This window comes from Thalassophryne amazonica, chromosome 22 (assembly GCF_902500255.1).
Source record: "Thalassophryne amazonica chromosome 22, fThaAma1.1, whole genome shotgun sequence".
Classification (NCBI taxonomy): Eukaryota; Metazoa; Chordata; class Actinopteri; order Batrachoidiformes; family Batrachoididae; genus Thalassophryne; species Thalassophryne amazonica.
In genome coordinates this window covers 1,219,691-1,235,664 of record NC_047124.1, presented here as the reverse complement: position 1 = coordinate 1,235,664, position 15,974 = coordinate 1,219,691, and the positions used below count along the sequence as shown (strand labels likewise).

Here is a 15,974-nt window from a genome sequence, read left to right as displayed (position 1 = left end):
CCCCCACACGCCCCCCAAAAAAGTGATTGGAAAAAAAAGAATTCTTGCATTTGGTCCACACAGCATTTACAGGATTATTTTTTTCCTTCTTCTTTGAGGAGAAAAAGTCAAAGTTGTTGGAACTATTTATGAGGACAAAGGTTTACAACACCATCAGAATCAGAGGTCTCAAAGTAAAGTTACAGCCTACAGGGGGCGCCGCGTCAACACTCAGCAGAATTAAAAGTCACGTGCTTAAAATTCTACTTAATTCGCGTTGAAACAACAAAGTCAAACAGTATTTCAATAGAAAAAGTAACTTTAAACACTTCTTTGAAAAAAGCTTAAAGTGCAAGCTCAGCAAAATTCTAAATATGGATTTTCTGAAACAACTCAAATATGATGATTTGGTTATTTCAGATGACATAATTTTGAAACTAGTTTAAACCAGATTTGGTCATTTTAAATGACTCCAAACCAAATGTAAAGGGTCTTAAATTGGATTTATCTTAAGTAAAGAAATTTTTTTTACAAAGTGTTCTGCACATTAAAGCTGCTGTGTGTATGATTTATGGACGTGTATTAGCATAAATGGAATATAGCATCTGTATATTAGTGTGTAATTACCTGCAACCACGGGTCAATGTGTTTTCATAAAATGAGAATGAACCTTCACAGCTACATGGGAGTCCTCCCTCATGGAGGCCACCATGTTTGTACAGTAGCCTAAAAGGGACAACTCTATAGACATGATTACTCCATTTTCCCATTTTACAGCACAGCTGAAAGACTGAATAATAATAAAAAAAAAAGAAAAAAAGATTAGTAATAATCAGAGGAATCAGTGGTAGCACTGCTGTGCACTGGTTTGTTAACACAGGCTATAAAGTTTGAGAAGCCTCATTTTTAAGAAATGTAGCATCATATATGTTGCTCATCATAAGAGGAAGTGAGGGAGCAAGAATCCTCATCAACAAAGAAGTGAAAATGTGAAGGCACATAAAATATTAACTGGTGAAATTATAATGTAATCTGCAACTTCACCACTAGATGACAGTAAAATCCTACACACTGTAGCTTTAAATTTTAAAGGAACATTTAGTCACATTAAACTGGTTTTACACACTGGATTTAACTGCTTACATGTGCTGTAAGATGGGCTTTACTGATTATCTCTTCCGCAGCTTCACACAAACACTAAAGTCAACAATTTTGATTTGTGCTCTGACATTCAATCTTTTGATTACTGTAAAAATAATGAAAGATGTCAGAGATTAATAAATATGCATATTTTACAGTCCAATAAATTCTAAACACACAGGTGGGTGTTATGAAGTCATGTTACAGGCCTAATCTGGCCCACAGGTCAGCAGTTTGAGACCACCGATTCAGACACTTCACTGGTCAAAAACAGCATTAGTCTTCAGGACACAAGGTGTCCAATAATCAACACTAACTTGAATATAACAAAGTGAAAAAGGCTGATGAGGATATTCTAACAGAGTCATGTGTCCAGTAGCACCCCCCAGTCTGGTATGATTTGGTTTTGCTGCGCTGTGTGAAATGACACTTACACTTCTGCATTAAAATCTGGAACTTTACATCATGTTCACTAACACTGACTTTTACAGAAATCTTTGAACATTTTTAATATCTGCAAATAATCAGTTTTAAAGTTCAAAGGAATTCTGAGCACAAAACAGCATAAAAATAATATAATAACATAAAAACACAATATGAACACAACCACGTATCAAAAAGGGATACAAGTATTGCCGGAATGAAATAAAAAATATTTAATATTAATAGAACTACAAAGAGCAATAAATTCTGAACAACGCCAACAAATAAAAAGGCTGCATAAATACGAACGTCCTCTGCGCTCGTCAGCGTCCTGCAACAAGCCTCACCTTTGATTTGAATAGACTTTCCACTGGAATACGAGTATGTACATGCAACGCTTCATCGTTTATTCAGATTATTTTTACATTTTGATTCTGCATGTTGTCTCATTCTGGGTTCACGGGACAACAGACAGGACGTGTGGAGAAGTATTCAGTGCACGTTTATGTCAGACATGAAGGCAGCCAGTGCCTCCTCAGGATGGTTTCCAACACAGTGTATCTGATTTTAAAAAGATTTTAATCTGAGAGGTTTGTTCCAGGACACCGAGACCAGGTCTATCACGGGGAAGAGGGCAAAGGTCAATGTGGGGTGGAAGGGGGTGTCGACCTCAGGAGGTCTCATTGACAGTTTGCTCCAGCTCGATCACTTTAGCACGGCGGACATTTATCCTCTGCTCCAGTGACCTGACGGAGACGACAAAACACAGGACATGATAAACGACCCAAAACTCAGTTACTCAACCAGGTCACCAAAGGTCAAAGAAACAAAACAAAAGCCCAGAAAGTGTCATTTCTCCTTCACAGCGTGTCACGGAATTTAATGAAAATTTTGAAAGTCTGCAACACTGCAAAGCTGAGGTCTCAATCTGGAGGCCCGTGGGCCGGATACAGACCCCGGGTCAGCAGTTTAAGGTCCAAGAAACTCATGATTGTTTTCTTTCTGCATTTCATCATCAGAGGTGCATTTCTGGAGGCAATTCATGCAGCATGTGCTGAATGTGTCAAGTGCTTGCTCATAGGGGGTCGTTTTGACCGTTGGGGTTTTTCTGTAATTATTATATGGCCTTACCTTAGAATATAAAGCGCCTTGGAGCAACTGTTGTTGTGATTTGGTGCTATATAAATAAAATTGATTTGATTTGACTCACGGCTGCAAGAAACAGTGTGTGTGTGTGTTTTTTTTTTACCTGTGCAGGTCCAGGAGCAGGTTTTTGGATGTCTGCGTATCGTTGCTTTTACTCCTGAAAGGTGGGTGTGTTTCCACTCTGTTAGGCTCCACCCCTCTGAGTTTATGCTGCTCCGTGCGATGCCACGCTGCCATGACAACGACTGACGTGTCCTCCCATTGGTCTGGATACTGTCCACCCAAACCGAGGGGATGCGGCTGCTCGTCTTCAAGTGTCGTCAACAGATTCCTCGATTTGACTGAAGGAGTTGAAAAGAGTTGAAATGACATCAGTGATGCATCATCACATCTGCAAAGATGCTTCAAGAGGAGTTTTTGATGATTCCTAGAGTAGCAGGACCCACCTGTAGCCGTGTAAGACTCTTTGACTTCCAGCTGACCGGATGCAGGTCCACTCATTTGCTGTTCCAGGACCTTGGAGCAAGGCATCAGAGTGCCTGGGCAGAAACTGCCCACAAACAGAGCAAAGCACAACACTGCCACCTACAGGCACACAGAGGAAGCAAGACAGGATAAATGATCAATGCTGAGCTGTTAATGATGCAGGCAGATACTTCAGAATCAATGTGTTAATCAATAATAGGATGCACACACACACCATCAGGCACGATGATGTCTGGGTTCCGGCCATCCTGTACGATCGGTGGACTTTGCCGGCGAGCGCCGCCTGCAGCGACTGCAGCTGCTGCAGCAGAGACCTGACGGAACAAACACAGAATGTCTCACGCTCCGGCTCACTCTGCCAGTGCATGTGCGCGTGTCTTCACTGGACTTACTTGTTTGTGCATTCCAGAGTCTCCACTTTCCTGCGTAGCTCGCTGTTTTCATTGGAGCACGTCTCCACCCTGTGGACAGACGCATGTACTGCAGATCAGCACACCTGTCCTCGTTTATCGTAGGAAGTTCAGTAGAAAATGCGGGTGAGCGTTTAATCCAGCCTGTGTTAACGTGTTCTTTTTGCATTACATTTATGTTTTGATGAACTTCACATGAAACACACAAGTGTGCCAGATATCACCAAACCACCTGACCAGGCTGAAACTGATCTCTAATAAATATGGTCAAAATCTGGGGCTGAAACACTAAAAGATATTTGAGACACAGCAGAAGTCTGCACTCTTATGACGAGTGCCCCGCTATTGTCCACTGAACATATCTGAACAGCTTTACAGTGTTGGAACTGAATATTAACTCATACATTTAATAATAAAATAATTAGGCATGCATGATATTTTATATGCAAATCTCTCCAAAAACAATCAACGGATGAAGAAGACAAGGACTTACTTCTTCTCCAGCGCGTCCATGTACTCCTTCTTCTTCCTGCGACTCTCCTGAGCTGAGATCTAACAGATTCAAAAAAATAAAACAATACTAAAAATTAATACATTCATTAAGAAATAAATAGGAGATGCACAAATTGCTGTTGTGTGAATTATTTTTGGTTGTAATTTTAAACTTGTGTCAACTGTTGAAGCTTGAGGAGACAAACGGTTTGAGGTGAAGCTTCTGTTGAGGAAATTTTTCATGATGATATTCAGAACCATTTCATATTTTTAAGTTTCTAAACAATTTTACAGCAAAACAAGTTGCAAAAACAGCTTTAAAACATCCCACACTCCAAAGAAGAAGAAGAAAAAAAAACAACTTACATTTACTTCAGTTACAACTAGTTCTACAAAGTTGGTCACTTAAACAGGAAAAACAAACTACAACAAGCTGTTACAATTAATTGCATCTTATGTTTCCCCGTTGAAACAGCTGTTTTGTGGAACCAGTTGATATAAGTAGATTAAATAAACAGAAGATTGATTGATTGGTATGCCTCAGTTTGCCAAATATTCCCTTCTGTAGGTTTTTTCATGGATATAACTGAAAGGTTTGTTGACTGAGTGACACTATTGTTCCTGTAAGTTGTTCGCCATAAAGGTTTTTAAAACTAAATTTCATTAAATTGACTTCATGGGTTAGGGTTAGGGAACTACAACCTTATTTTTGATCTTCCTGCGGATCTTCTTCAGCGCCTTCTCCTCGGCTTTGGTGAGCGGCAGTTTGGTCGGAACTGGGTAACCTTCAGCCACCAGCGTGCGGCGCTCTTCCTCGGTCAGGATCAGAGGTCCTGAACCCTGCAACTTCTGCACACAAAAACACCACATTATAGCAGCTGACAAACATAATTTTAATCTAATTTATTGCCCAAATCTTGCTTTTTTTTGGTCACAAAACTACAAATGTGTACTCTTAGGAGTATAATTTGTTTTCCACACGCATAATTTTTTGTAACTTAAATATAACTTTTTTCTGTCCATAAAATATAATTTTTACTCATATAAGTATGATTTCCAATTTATTTCTAAAATTTAACTTTTTCTGTCATAAATTACATACAAATTTGTGACATTGCAACTCATTTATTCTTTGAGTTCTTAATGTTTGACTGTATTAATTTCTTATAGCATGACATTTGTCAAAATATTATGACTGATATAAAATGATTTATAAGATATATGATGAAGTAAATAAATTAATACAAACTAACGTATCCTGTAATCTTGAAAAAAAGAAGGGGGCGGAGCATCACCTTAATGCTTTGTGCCTGAAATAATTCTGGACTGACTGATCTGAATCTGCTGGTCAGAAATCTGACAGAGCATTAAACTCTGGCTCTGGACTCACGTGCGGCGCAGTGAGCAGAGGCGAGTTGGACAGCGAGGACGCGGCTCGTGGCGACACCTTCAGGCCGGCCTGTGACGGCAGCGGGCTGGTGGGCGAGGTGGGACAGGACAGACCCGGCAGGGCGTGGACTGGACTCTGGCTGCCCTCCGAGTCGCTGCCGTGGGAGCTGGGAGGAGTGGGAGGCATCCGGAGCGACTCCAGACCTGAAACACAAACTACAGAACAAACACAGAACTACAGTCACAGACACAGTCGGACTCTCATCCTCATCAAGCTTTACAAAGACGCTTTTTGAGTTTGGACAGCAAATAAAAATATATATATGTTTGCTAAAAGTGGAAAAAAAAAGATAATGAAGTTCAATATTTTGTGAAGGAAGTGAAGGTAAAGTATTTAAATGGTTTAACCTAATGCCCAGCAGGGGTCGCCATCTCATCAGATAACTGACATGTCAGCACTAAAAGAGAAAAGTGGCTGAAAATGGAAGTTTTTGTGTGAACTTTGACCTTTGGGGGACAGATTGAGGAACTGGTCCACTTCATGAGGCTCCAGTTTAATCTGAGGAATAATGTGCTCCTCCTTAATCTGGAGAAAATGGAAAGAAAACAAAAAGAACAGAAAGTTAAAAACTGTTAATGTGTCATATAAAGAAACAAAAAGAAGTGTTGCTTGTTTTGATACGATTTTAAAGCATTTTAAACTCAACACCGCCCAGTTTTCAAGGGTTGTAAAGAGCCCTAAACTGAGTCCTGGGGTCCTGAGACATTTAGTTCCTTGTTTGTTCAAGGAGTGGTTTTACACGCACCTTGATGACCTTGGGGGCTGGTGTCTGAGCTGGAGCGGCGGCGGCACTCGGGGTCATGGCGGGGCTCTTTGGTGCATCTGGACTCTCGCTGGAGGCCAGAGACAGGGAGATGGTGGGGAGGAGAGAGGGCGTGTCGCACAGGAGGCTCTCGATGGCCTCCTCCTGCTCCATGGCCCACTCGGCTGAATCCCCGATGTCCGACTCTGCTGCAGCACACAACGCGCGCTACGTTAGCACCTCCGTCATCACGCCAACAACAACTAAACCACATAGTGTGGTGCGATATGTAATTCCGTAGGATTTTTGTGCCAAAATTGATTTTTTTGTTGATTTGACTTGGTTAGTGGTCCAGTTAACTGAAAATAATGGGGTACAATTTTTCTGACCCCTGTAACCCCCCTCTATGGGGGTCATTCTGCCCGGGTGGCCCTCAAACAGTATAAAGCGTATCTTCCTCAATTCTAGACCAATTTTCACAATCTTACAGTCCTTTTTTTAATTTGTAAGGGTGCTAAATACATAAATAATACACCCTGCATGCAATAAATCAAGCTTTGTTGCTTTTCTGTATTTTGGGGGGCTGGGTCTCCTAAGGGCCCCAAAATTAATCTATGGGGTTATGAGGGTACTCAACATAATAATGATACACCCTGGATAACATGAAAAATATTGATTTAATTTTTGGTTATCTCCCTTGTCACTCTCAGTTTTGCAACTGTGTCAAGTGAATCTAGGTGGACATCAATAGCTTTGCTAACACCCTTCAGGGTAACAGGTTTGTCAGGCTCATTCTTACGCAGTGATTTGACAAACTGGAAATTTGGCAGATGCTCAGTGATTAACCTTTTCAGGTGTTTTCTGTAGTTTTCATCACCCTTGACCTCTATCTGATATCTTTTCAAGAGCGAGATGTAGGCCTCATTCACCTCAGCCATATTTATTGTGTCACAATCATCCACAACTGTATTTTGAATGAACATGAGTAACTCTTCATCACAAAGAGATTGGATCAGAGGCACATTGCTGTGGCCCTCAGAAAGACAGGTTCTCTGTGCTGACCGTAAGCAGTTTCTGTGATAGAACTTTTCTTGAGCAGCTGCATCACCAGCATCAAACAGATCAGAAACACAAGTTCGGACATGATCATCACATGTGTTCAACTTTATCGGAAGCAATGTTTCACCCATTCTATCAGTAAAAACCTGATGCAAAGACTCTTTGGCCTCAGATGCACAGAAAGAACATGAAGAGAACAGACACACCTCTGCTTTAGATAGACTTTTTGACCTTTTTGGACGGTTTGGAGCATTTGAACATGAGGGGCGACCTAGAGCAGGAAAGAAACCTATGGGGGAGTTAGATCTATCACGCTTTTTAGCACCCTCCCTGAGTCTTTTAATTACACATTTATTCACAAGGGGTTTACAGCATTCACTGTGATATAACAAGTCTTTTCTTTTTGACTGTTCCAAACTTGATAAGCTCTCTGTGAGGTTTTGAATGCTGGTATCCCCAAGGCTTAGTCTTTCTTTACAACAGTCCAGGAGTTCTTCAACCATCTGTGGATTACAAACAAGTCTTTTGGATGATGTTTCACCCTCATTGCAGATGATACAAGCACTCATTTTGCAGACACAGCTTCAAGGATACTCACTTCACCGTTATGCATAATCTACAACACACACAAATATAAATATATTTTAATACAGTTACCTATAGATGTTATTTTGATAATGTGTGGTGTCTTATTCTAACTTATTCTATCTTATTCTATGTTATCTTGGGTAAACTAATTGTTAATCAGAAAACATTTACCTTATTTACTTATATAACGTGTTATTGTTACAGTATATAAAAATAAATATTACTTAACTGGTCATGAAACCAAATGTTAACACTGAAATTATTATTCCCTTAAAAACCACAGCATCTCCAAAGATTCCTGTCTGTCCAAAACTGACTGTGGTCACTGAAAAATTTATGAGTAACATGTAGTTGATAAAACTGGTAAATTGTAACAAATCCTTATTCCATTAATAATATAAAGACTTAAATATCAGTCTGTGCTGAGTCTGCAATTTATAAAAAAAAGTTTTATATGAAGTTAACAACAATGAAAACCCATAAAAGACTCTAAAGTTTAATAGAAGTGACTAAGAACAGGGGAAGATAGTAATTTAGAGGGTTTTTTGCATCCTCGGCAAACAAGTCCCTCCAAAAGGGGGTTATGGGGGTCAGAAAAATTGTACCCTGCTATTTTCAGTCAACTGGACCCCTACCCAAGTCAAATCAGCAAAAAAATCAATTTTGGCACAAAAATCCTACGGGAGCCCTTTTTATGACATATCGCACCACACTAACACATTCCCCCAATTTAACCTGAGAAAACTCGCCATGGTCTCTGCTCCACTCGACCACCACCGAGCTCAGCGTCACAACCTGCTGGTGGAACGGTGCCCACCTTATTTTCAGACGGGTCACTGGTCAGAAAATCTGATAGGTGTCACTAGAAAACGACTTCAGTTTCATTTAAAATATAATTCAAAAATAAAACAAACACCAGCTCGAATGAACAGCAAATGATCATGTACTTATGTCCAGACTGCAAGCAACGAAAGCAAGCAGACGTCTACACACAAACCACCAACAACAGCGACATCAGCCGAGTCAATACAAAGCCCCCAATACAAAGGACGGAAGCCCCCAAAAGACACATTTTCTGACAGCCGGGCAGAGCCCAGCAAACACGACATTGTTTAGATGCAGTTCATTTATGTACAGAACAAAAAGTGTTCTTTGGCTAATGTTAGACTACGATGGCATTAGTGATTTTATGAAATATATATATTATATATATATATATATATATTTGTTAAGTGTGTGACTTCATTATTGTCATGGAAAGATCAGTCTAGCTTAGCTTAGCTTAGCTTAGCTTAGCTTAGCCCCGTCAGTACACTGAGTTTTCAAGACAGGTAGCTTGGCTAATTAGCATATAGCTGGCTCAAAAGCAATTTTGATGTTATTTATATGCACCTAATTTAGATATAATAATATGTTCAGTGGGTAATCTTATGCTGATTTTATGTTTTTCTAAAGTGTGTCATTGTTCTTATTGATTTATAGTTGAAGTGTTTAATTATTACACCCATTAAAAAGTCATGACTTACACATTGAAATCTTTCATGAATTATACTTAAATTCAAACCTCGGGTTAGTTCCATACTTTAAGACATCTGATCCAAGAACGAAAACAAAAATCTTTATTTTAGAAATCATTAATTGCAGGTTAAATATGCTCTTTAATCTCAAAGTCAATGAAAAGTACAGACATGCTTTAATATAGTCATCCTCCTGCCCCAAGGCAGGACTTTTTTCAGCGGTTCCCCAACTTTGACCCACATTTGTGTGTGTTATTAGAAGCTGGTGTTGAAGCTTTTGACTGACCATCTGTGTGCGGGTATCGTACCTGCTTCACTGCCTGGCTCACCGGTGAGGTGTGATAGGGGAGACTGGGGTCGACTGTCACCACATAAAGAGTAGCTGTGTTCAGCTGTAATGTGAGGGGGGAGAGGGGAAGACGGGGAAATGTCGCTCCCATCCTCGCTATCCATGGCTTCCATCCCGTTTCTCACCCCGCACAGGAACGGGTCACTGAGCAGCTGGCCCAGCAAAGCATCTTGGGATAGATCGTCCAGGAGCTCAGAGAAGTGCTGCACAGATGAGAGAAAATATATCTACATATTCAGTAAAAGTGTGAGTTTTCACATTTGAAATAAAAAAGAACAACTCCACAATTTTCTACATGCTGGATTTTAAAACATTTATACCATGAATGCTTTTAATTTAAATTATTATTACTATTATTATTCTTACTGACCCTTAGACTCAACATCTGTGTTCTTTTTGGTAGAAAACAATTTTTTTAAACATGACCCCCCCCCCCAAAAAAAAGAACAGCTCTTGAAGAAAGTAAAGAGTTCATGTCACGTCCACTTAATTGGTTTTCAGTTTTCTGCATTTGGTACATAAAAATAAGCCATTTGTGTGTGTGTGTGTTTCGTGTGTGTGTGTGGGTGTGCGTGTGTGTTTCGTGTGTGTGTGTGTGTGGGTGTGAGTGTGTGTGTGTTTCGTGTGTGTGTGTGTGTGTTTCGTGTGTGGGTGTGTGTGTGTTTCGTGTGTGGGTGTGTGTGTGTGTGTTTCGTGTGTGGGTGTGTGTTTCGTGTGTGGGTGTGTGTTTCGTGTGTGTGTGTTTCGTGTGTGGGTGTGTGTTTCGTGTGTGTGTGTTTCGTGTGTGGGTGTGTTTCGTGTGTGTGTGTTTCGTGTGTGGGTGTGTGTTTCGTGTGTGGGTGTTTCGTGTGTGTGTGTTTCGTGTGTGGGTGTGTGTTTCGTGTGTGTTTCGTGTGTGTGTGTTTCGTGTGTGGGTGTGTTTCGTGTGTGTTTCGTGTGTGTTTCGTGTGTGGGTGTGAGTGTGTGTGTGTTTCGTGTGTGTTTCGTGTGTGTTTCGTGTGTGTGTGTGTGTTTCGTGTGTGTGTGTGTTTCGTGTGTGGGTGTGTGTTTCGTGTGTGGGTGTGGGTGTGTGGGTGTGTTTCGTGTGTGTGTGTGTTTCGGTGTGTGGGTGTGTGTGTGTGTTTCGTGTATGTGGGTGTGTGTGTGTTTCGTGTGTGTGTGTGTGTTTCGTGTGTGTGTGTGTTTCGTGTGTGTTTCGTGTGTGTGTGGGTGGGTGTGTGGGTGTGTGTGTGTTTCGTGTGCGTGGGTGTGTGTGTGTGGGTGTGTGTGTTTCGTGTGTGGGTGTGTGTTTCGTGTGTGTGTGTTTCGTGTGTGGGTGTGTGTTTCGTGTGTGTGTGTTTCGTGTGTGGGTGTGTGTTTCGTGTGTGGGTGTGAGTGTGTGTGTGTTTCGTGTGTGGGTGTGTGTTTCGTGTGTGTGTGTTTCGTGTGTGGGTGTGTGTTTCGTGTGTGTGTGTTTCGTGTGTGGGTGTGTGTGTGTTTCGTGTGTGTGTGTTTCGTGTGTGTGTTTCGTGTGTGTGTGTGGGTGTGTGTGTGTTTCGTGTGTGTGTGTTTCATGTGTGTGTGTTTTGTGGGTGTGTGTGTGTTTCGTGTGTGTGTGTGTTTTGTGGGTGTGTGGGTGGGTGTGTGTGTGTTTCATGTGTGTGTGTTTTGTGGGTGTGTGTGTGTTTCGTGTGTGTGTGTGTTTCGTGTGTGTGTGGGTGGGTGTGTGGGTGTGTGTGTGTTTCGTGTGTGTGTGTTTCATGTGTGTGTGTTTCGTGTGTGTGTGGGTGGGTGTGTGGGTGTGTGTGTGTTTCGTGTGTGTGTGTTTCATGTGTGTGTGTTTCGTGTGTGTGTGGGTGGGTGTGTGGGTGTGTGTGTGTTTCGTGTGTGTGTGTTTCATGTGTGTGTGTTTTGTGTGTGTGTGGGTGTGTGTGTGTTTCGTGTGTGTGTGTTTCATGTGTGTGTGTGGGTGTGTGTGTGTTTCGTGTGTGTGTGTTTCATGTGTGTGTGGGTGTGTGTGTGTTTCGTGTGTGTGTGTTTCATGTGTGTGTGGGTGTGTGTGTGTTTCGTGTGTGTGTGTTTCATGTGTGTGTGGGTGTGTGTGTGTTTCGTGTGTGTGTGTTTCGTGTGTGTGTGTTTCGTGTGTGTGTGGGTGGGTGTGTGGGTGTGTTTCATGTGTGTGTGTTTCGTGTGTGTGTGGGTGTGTGTGTGTTTCGTGTGTGTGTGTTTCATGTGTGTGTGTTTTGTGTGTGTGTGTGTGTTTCGTGTGTGTGTGTTTCATGTGTGTGTGGGTGTGTGTGTGTTTCGTGTGTGTGTGTTTCATGTGTGTGTGGGTGTGTGTGTGTTTCGTGTGTGTGTGTTTCATGTGTGTGTGTTTTGTGTGTGTGTGGGTGTGTGTGTGTTTCGTGTGTGTGTGTTTCATGTGTGTGTGGGTGTGTGTGTGTTTCGTGTGTGTGTGTTTCATGTGTGTGTGGGTGTGTGGTGTTTCGTGTGTGTGTGTTTCATGTGTGTGTGTTTTGTGTGTGTGTGGGTGTGTGTGTGTTTCGTGTGTGTGTGTTTCATGTGTGTGTGGGTGTGTGTGTGTTTCGTGTGTGTGTGTTTCATGTGTGGGTGGGTGTGTGGGTGTGTTTCGTGTGTGTGTGGGTGGGTGTGTGGGTGTGTTTCGTGTGTGTGTGTTTCGTGTGTGTGTGGGTGGGTGTGTGTGTGTTTCATGTGTGTGTGTTTCGTGTGTGTGTGGGTGGGTGTGTGTTTCGTGTGTGTGTTTCATGTGTGTGTGGGTGGGTGTGTGTGTTTCGTGTGTGTGTTTCATGTGTGTGTGGGTGTGTGTGTGTTTCGTGTGTGTGTGTTTTCATGTGTGTGTGGGTGTGTGTGTGTTTCGTGTGTGTTTCATGTGTGTGTGTTTTGTGTGTGTGTGGGTGTGTGTGTGTTTCGTGTGTGTGTGTTTCATGTGTGTGTGGGTGTGTGTGTGTTTCGTGTGTGTGTGGGTGGGTGTGTGGGTGTGTTTCGTGTGTGTGTGTTTCGTGTGTGTGTGGGTGGGTGTGTGTGTGTTTCATGTGTGTGTGTTTCGTGTGTGTGTGGGTGGGTGTGTGTTTCATGTGTGTGTGGGTGGTGTGTTTCGTGTGTGTGTGGGTGGTGTGTGTGGTGTGTGGGGTGTGTGTGTGTTTCATGTGTGTGTGTTTCGTGTGTGTGTGGGTGGGTGTGTGTGTGTGTTTCGTGTGTGTGTGGGTGGGTGTGTGAGACATATTGTGTTTAACGTTAAGCCCGTCATCCCGTCAGAGACACGAATGCTGCAGCAGAGAGATAATTATAGAAATCCAGTTTGCCATCCGTGTTTAATTACTGGCTGTAAAACCTTTTTGTTGCCACTTTTCCTCGACGTCATCTCACAGAGAACTAATCAGATCATCACATGCTTCACAAAAGACAAAGGAGGCAGAAAGCGTCACCCAGCAGTCAGTGAGTGTCAGTAAACCTCATCCTGCTCTTCTCTCTATCTGCGTCCACTATCTCTCCTCAAAGTGTGTGTTGCTTCAGACGGCTTATGACTGAAGGTTAGCCAAAGCAGAATGGAGTCAGTCGAAGCCGAGCTGCCGCCCAGATGTGCTCATAACATGTGAACAAAGTGAGCCAGCTGAAAATCTGGTACCATCAAGTCACTGTCGGAGTCATTTTAGTATCCCCTGAATGTAAACAAAGGTTTATTACAGACTTATGAAAAGGGGAATAATAACCAGTAGGGGTCAAATTTTTAAAAAGCTCCAGTCATATCAAAGTGGACTCCACAGTACTGACCTGATCATAAGGATTTCACACACATATAGTTTAAGCTCTTGAATTATGTGGTGAAAACAACAACAAAACAGGTCAAACATTACAGCTGCTCCAATTCTGTGCAGATTATTGGCTGAGCTAATTTAAAACTTAAATCAGTCGCACCATCTGTTCCGATTGTGTTTAACTTTATGTGGCACAAACTGAACTTCCAGCTGTGAACCGTCCAAGGCACAATGACCTTGTTTGACCTTTACTCTGCAAACAAAGCATTCAAAACTATTTCTTTTTTAAAAACCATTTGAGCTCAACCAATAATTTGCATGACTTTTTTTTTTTTTTTTTTAACTAAAACTGGAGAACCTTTACCTTTGGACACCTATAAAAGCTGGACTTGGCCTTTGTCATTCTTTTTGCTGTTTTTATCCCATAACTTCATGCCTTTTGACTGGACATAGTACAAACTGTACATTTTTGGAAACTTTACAGTGAGACAGCCAAACTTCTTCCACTTATGGAGATGGAGGCCACTGTGCTCATTGGGACCTTCAAAGCAGCAGAAATGTTTCTGTTCCCTTCCCCAGATTTGTGTCTCCAGACAATCCTGTCTCTGAGGTCTACAGACAATTCCTTTGACTTCATGCTTGGTTTGTGCTCTGACTGTCAACTGTAGGACCTTATATGTAGACAGGTGTGTGTCTTTCCAAATCATGTCCAATCAACTGAATTGACCCCAGGTGGACTCCAATTAAGCTGTAAAAACACCTCAAGGATGATCAGTGGAAACAGGAGGCACATGAGGTCAGTTTTGAGCTTCATGGCAAAGACTGTGAATACTTATGGACATGTGATTTCTTAGTTTATTTATTTATTTATTTTGTAAAAAAAAAAAAAAAAGAAAGAAAGAAAGAAATCCAACATTTTTCACATTGTCATTATGGGGTGTTGTGTGTATAATTTTGAGGGAGCAAATGAATTTCATCCATTTTGGAATAAGGCTGTAACACAACAAAATGTGGAAAAAGTGAAGTGCTGTGAATACTTTTCGGATTCACTGTACGTTCAAGGATTTCTTTACCCAGAAAGTACTGTGAAGTTATTTTAATTTTCAGAAGTTTTTTTTTTTTCTGGAGAAAGACCAAAAAAGGAGTAGAGGTGAGTGAGAGAGAAGATGGGCGTCGGTCTGAGGGTTCGGGTTAATTACAGTGCAGAACCCACCCTTAAAAACTAAACCACACAGCGAGAGCCACGGTGGGTTTGTGGTTCCAAATATGGATTTAATGACAGGCGGCACATCAAACGCCTTAACAGCAACTAAGAACCAGCTCTAAACCCATGTGAAGCTGGTTTAAACTGGTTTATACTGACCATACCTGAAATTAACTGGTTTGAAGTTCCCACAAACCAATCAAAACCAGATATAAATCCAATAATCTCAAACACCAATCTGTTATCCTCAAAACGGTCTCTCTCTCTCACACACACACACACACACACACACACACACACACACACACACACACACACACACACACACACACACACACACACACACACACACACACACACACACACACAATATAATGGTGCCGTATCAATACCTGCGTTAATATCCAGAGTTTAATCTGATTAAGACCCTTCCCATGTAAACACCATTTTCTCATGACCTTAACCAGAATAAAGTCACAATCAGAGTAAGAAATAATCTGATGGAGACGTGTGCACAGTGTTTGATTCTGATTACTGAGACGTGTAAACTATCTTAATCAGGGGGTCATCATCACACGACACGCTGTAACACGACAAAAGCAAATATTCGTGAAAACACCACAATCTAAATATGAGCTTAATCAGAACAAAGTCAATAATCAGATTATTGCTGTCCATGTAAACACAATCAGTGCAGTCTGGGTTTGGCTCGGCGTGGACGACGACTTCAAGCTTTGACGGATGTCGGATTTCTGAGCCAACGACCTCGGGTTCGAATCCAAATCGCGTTGAGTTTCTTTAGTAATTAATGATTAAGATCCTGTTGTCTTATGTACAATTTATACATGTTCAATTAATCCCCTCTATCAATCAGTCAATCAATCATTCAGTCATAAACATACTTATGTTTTAACGGTGCTGCTCTACTCTGATTGGCTGTCATACCTGCCCCTCAAAAAATAAATAAATAAATAAAGAAAACAGAATATGACCATTTAAAATTTTAAAAAAGGTCTACATTAGTCATCTTTGAACGTCTGTGTCCCAAAAATGTGGTCTGTGAATTTGAAGACTAGCAGTAACAGGACTGGACTTATGCTGAGCACAGACAGACGCACAGACAGTCTTTGCAATACCAATGACCATATTTGATGGTCTCGGGTAAAAATGGAGCCGTCGACCCAGTTTGTATCATTACTGGTTACAACAGGAACAAAGTCTGACTGTAAACACT

General features: G+C 41.5%; 1 protein-coding gene across 1 annotated transcript in view; it reads right to left on the bottom strand.

The window, feature by feature from the left end:
• Window positions 1–512: 512 nt before the first annotated feature.
• The window catches only part of creb3l2 (cAMP responsive element binding protein 3-like 2), a 33,065-nt gene continuing 17,603 nt past the window's right edge, over window positions 513–15,974 (bottom strand). The window contains exons 2-12 of the mRNA XM_034163164.1: window positions 9,741–9,984; window positions 6,272–6,477; window positions 5,973–6,051; window positions 5,467–5,669; window positions 4,779–4,925; window positions 4,078–4,136; window positions 3,567–3,635; window positions 3,389–3,488; window positions 3,135–3,273; window positions 2,792–3,029; window positions 513–2,288 (exon numbers count right to left, since the gene is read on the bottom strand). Coding sequence (XP_034019055.1) covers window positions 2,213–2,288; window positions 2,792–3,029; window positions 3,135–3,273; window positions 3,389–3,488; window positions 3,567–3,635; window positions 4,078–4,136; window positions 4,779–4,925; window positions 5,467–5,669; window positions 5,973–6,051; window positions 6,272–6,477; window positions 9,741–9,894 — 1,470 coding nt within the window. The 5' untranslated portion in view covers window positions 9,895–9,984 and the 3' untranslated portion in view covers window positions 513–2,212. The remainder of the gene's footprint in view (window positions 2,289–2,791; window positions 3,030–3,134; window positions 3,274–3,388; window positions 3,489–3,566; window positions 3,636–4,077; window positions 4,137–4,778; window positions 4,926–5,466; window positions 5,670–5,972; window positions 6,052–6,271; window positions 6,478–9,740; window positions 9,985–15,974) is intronic.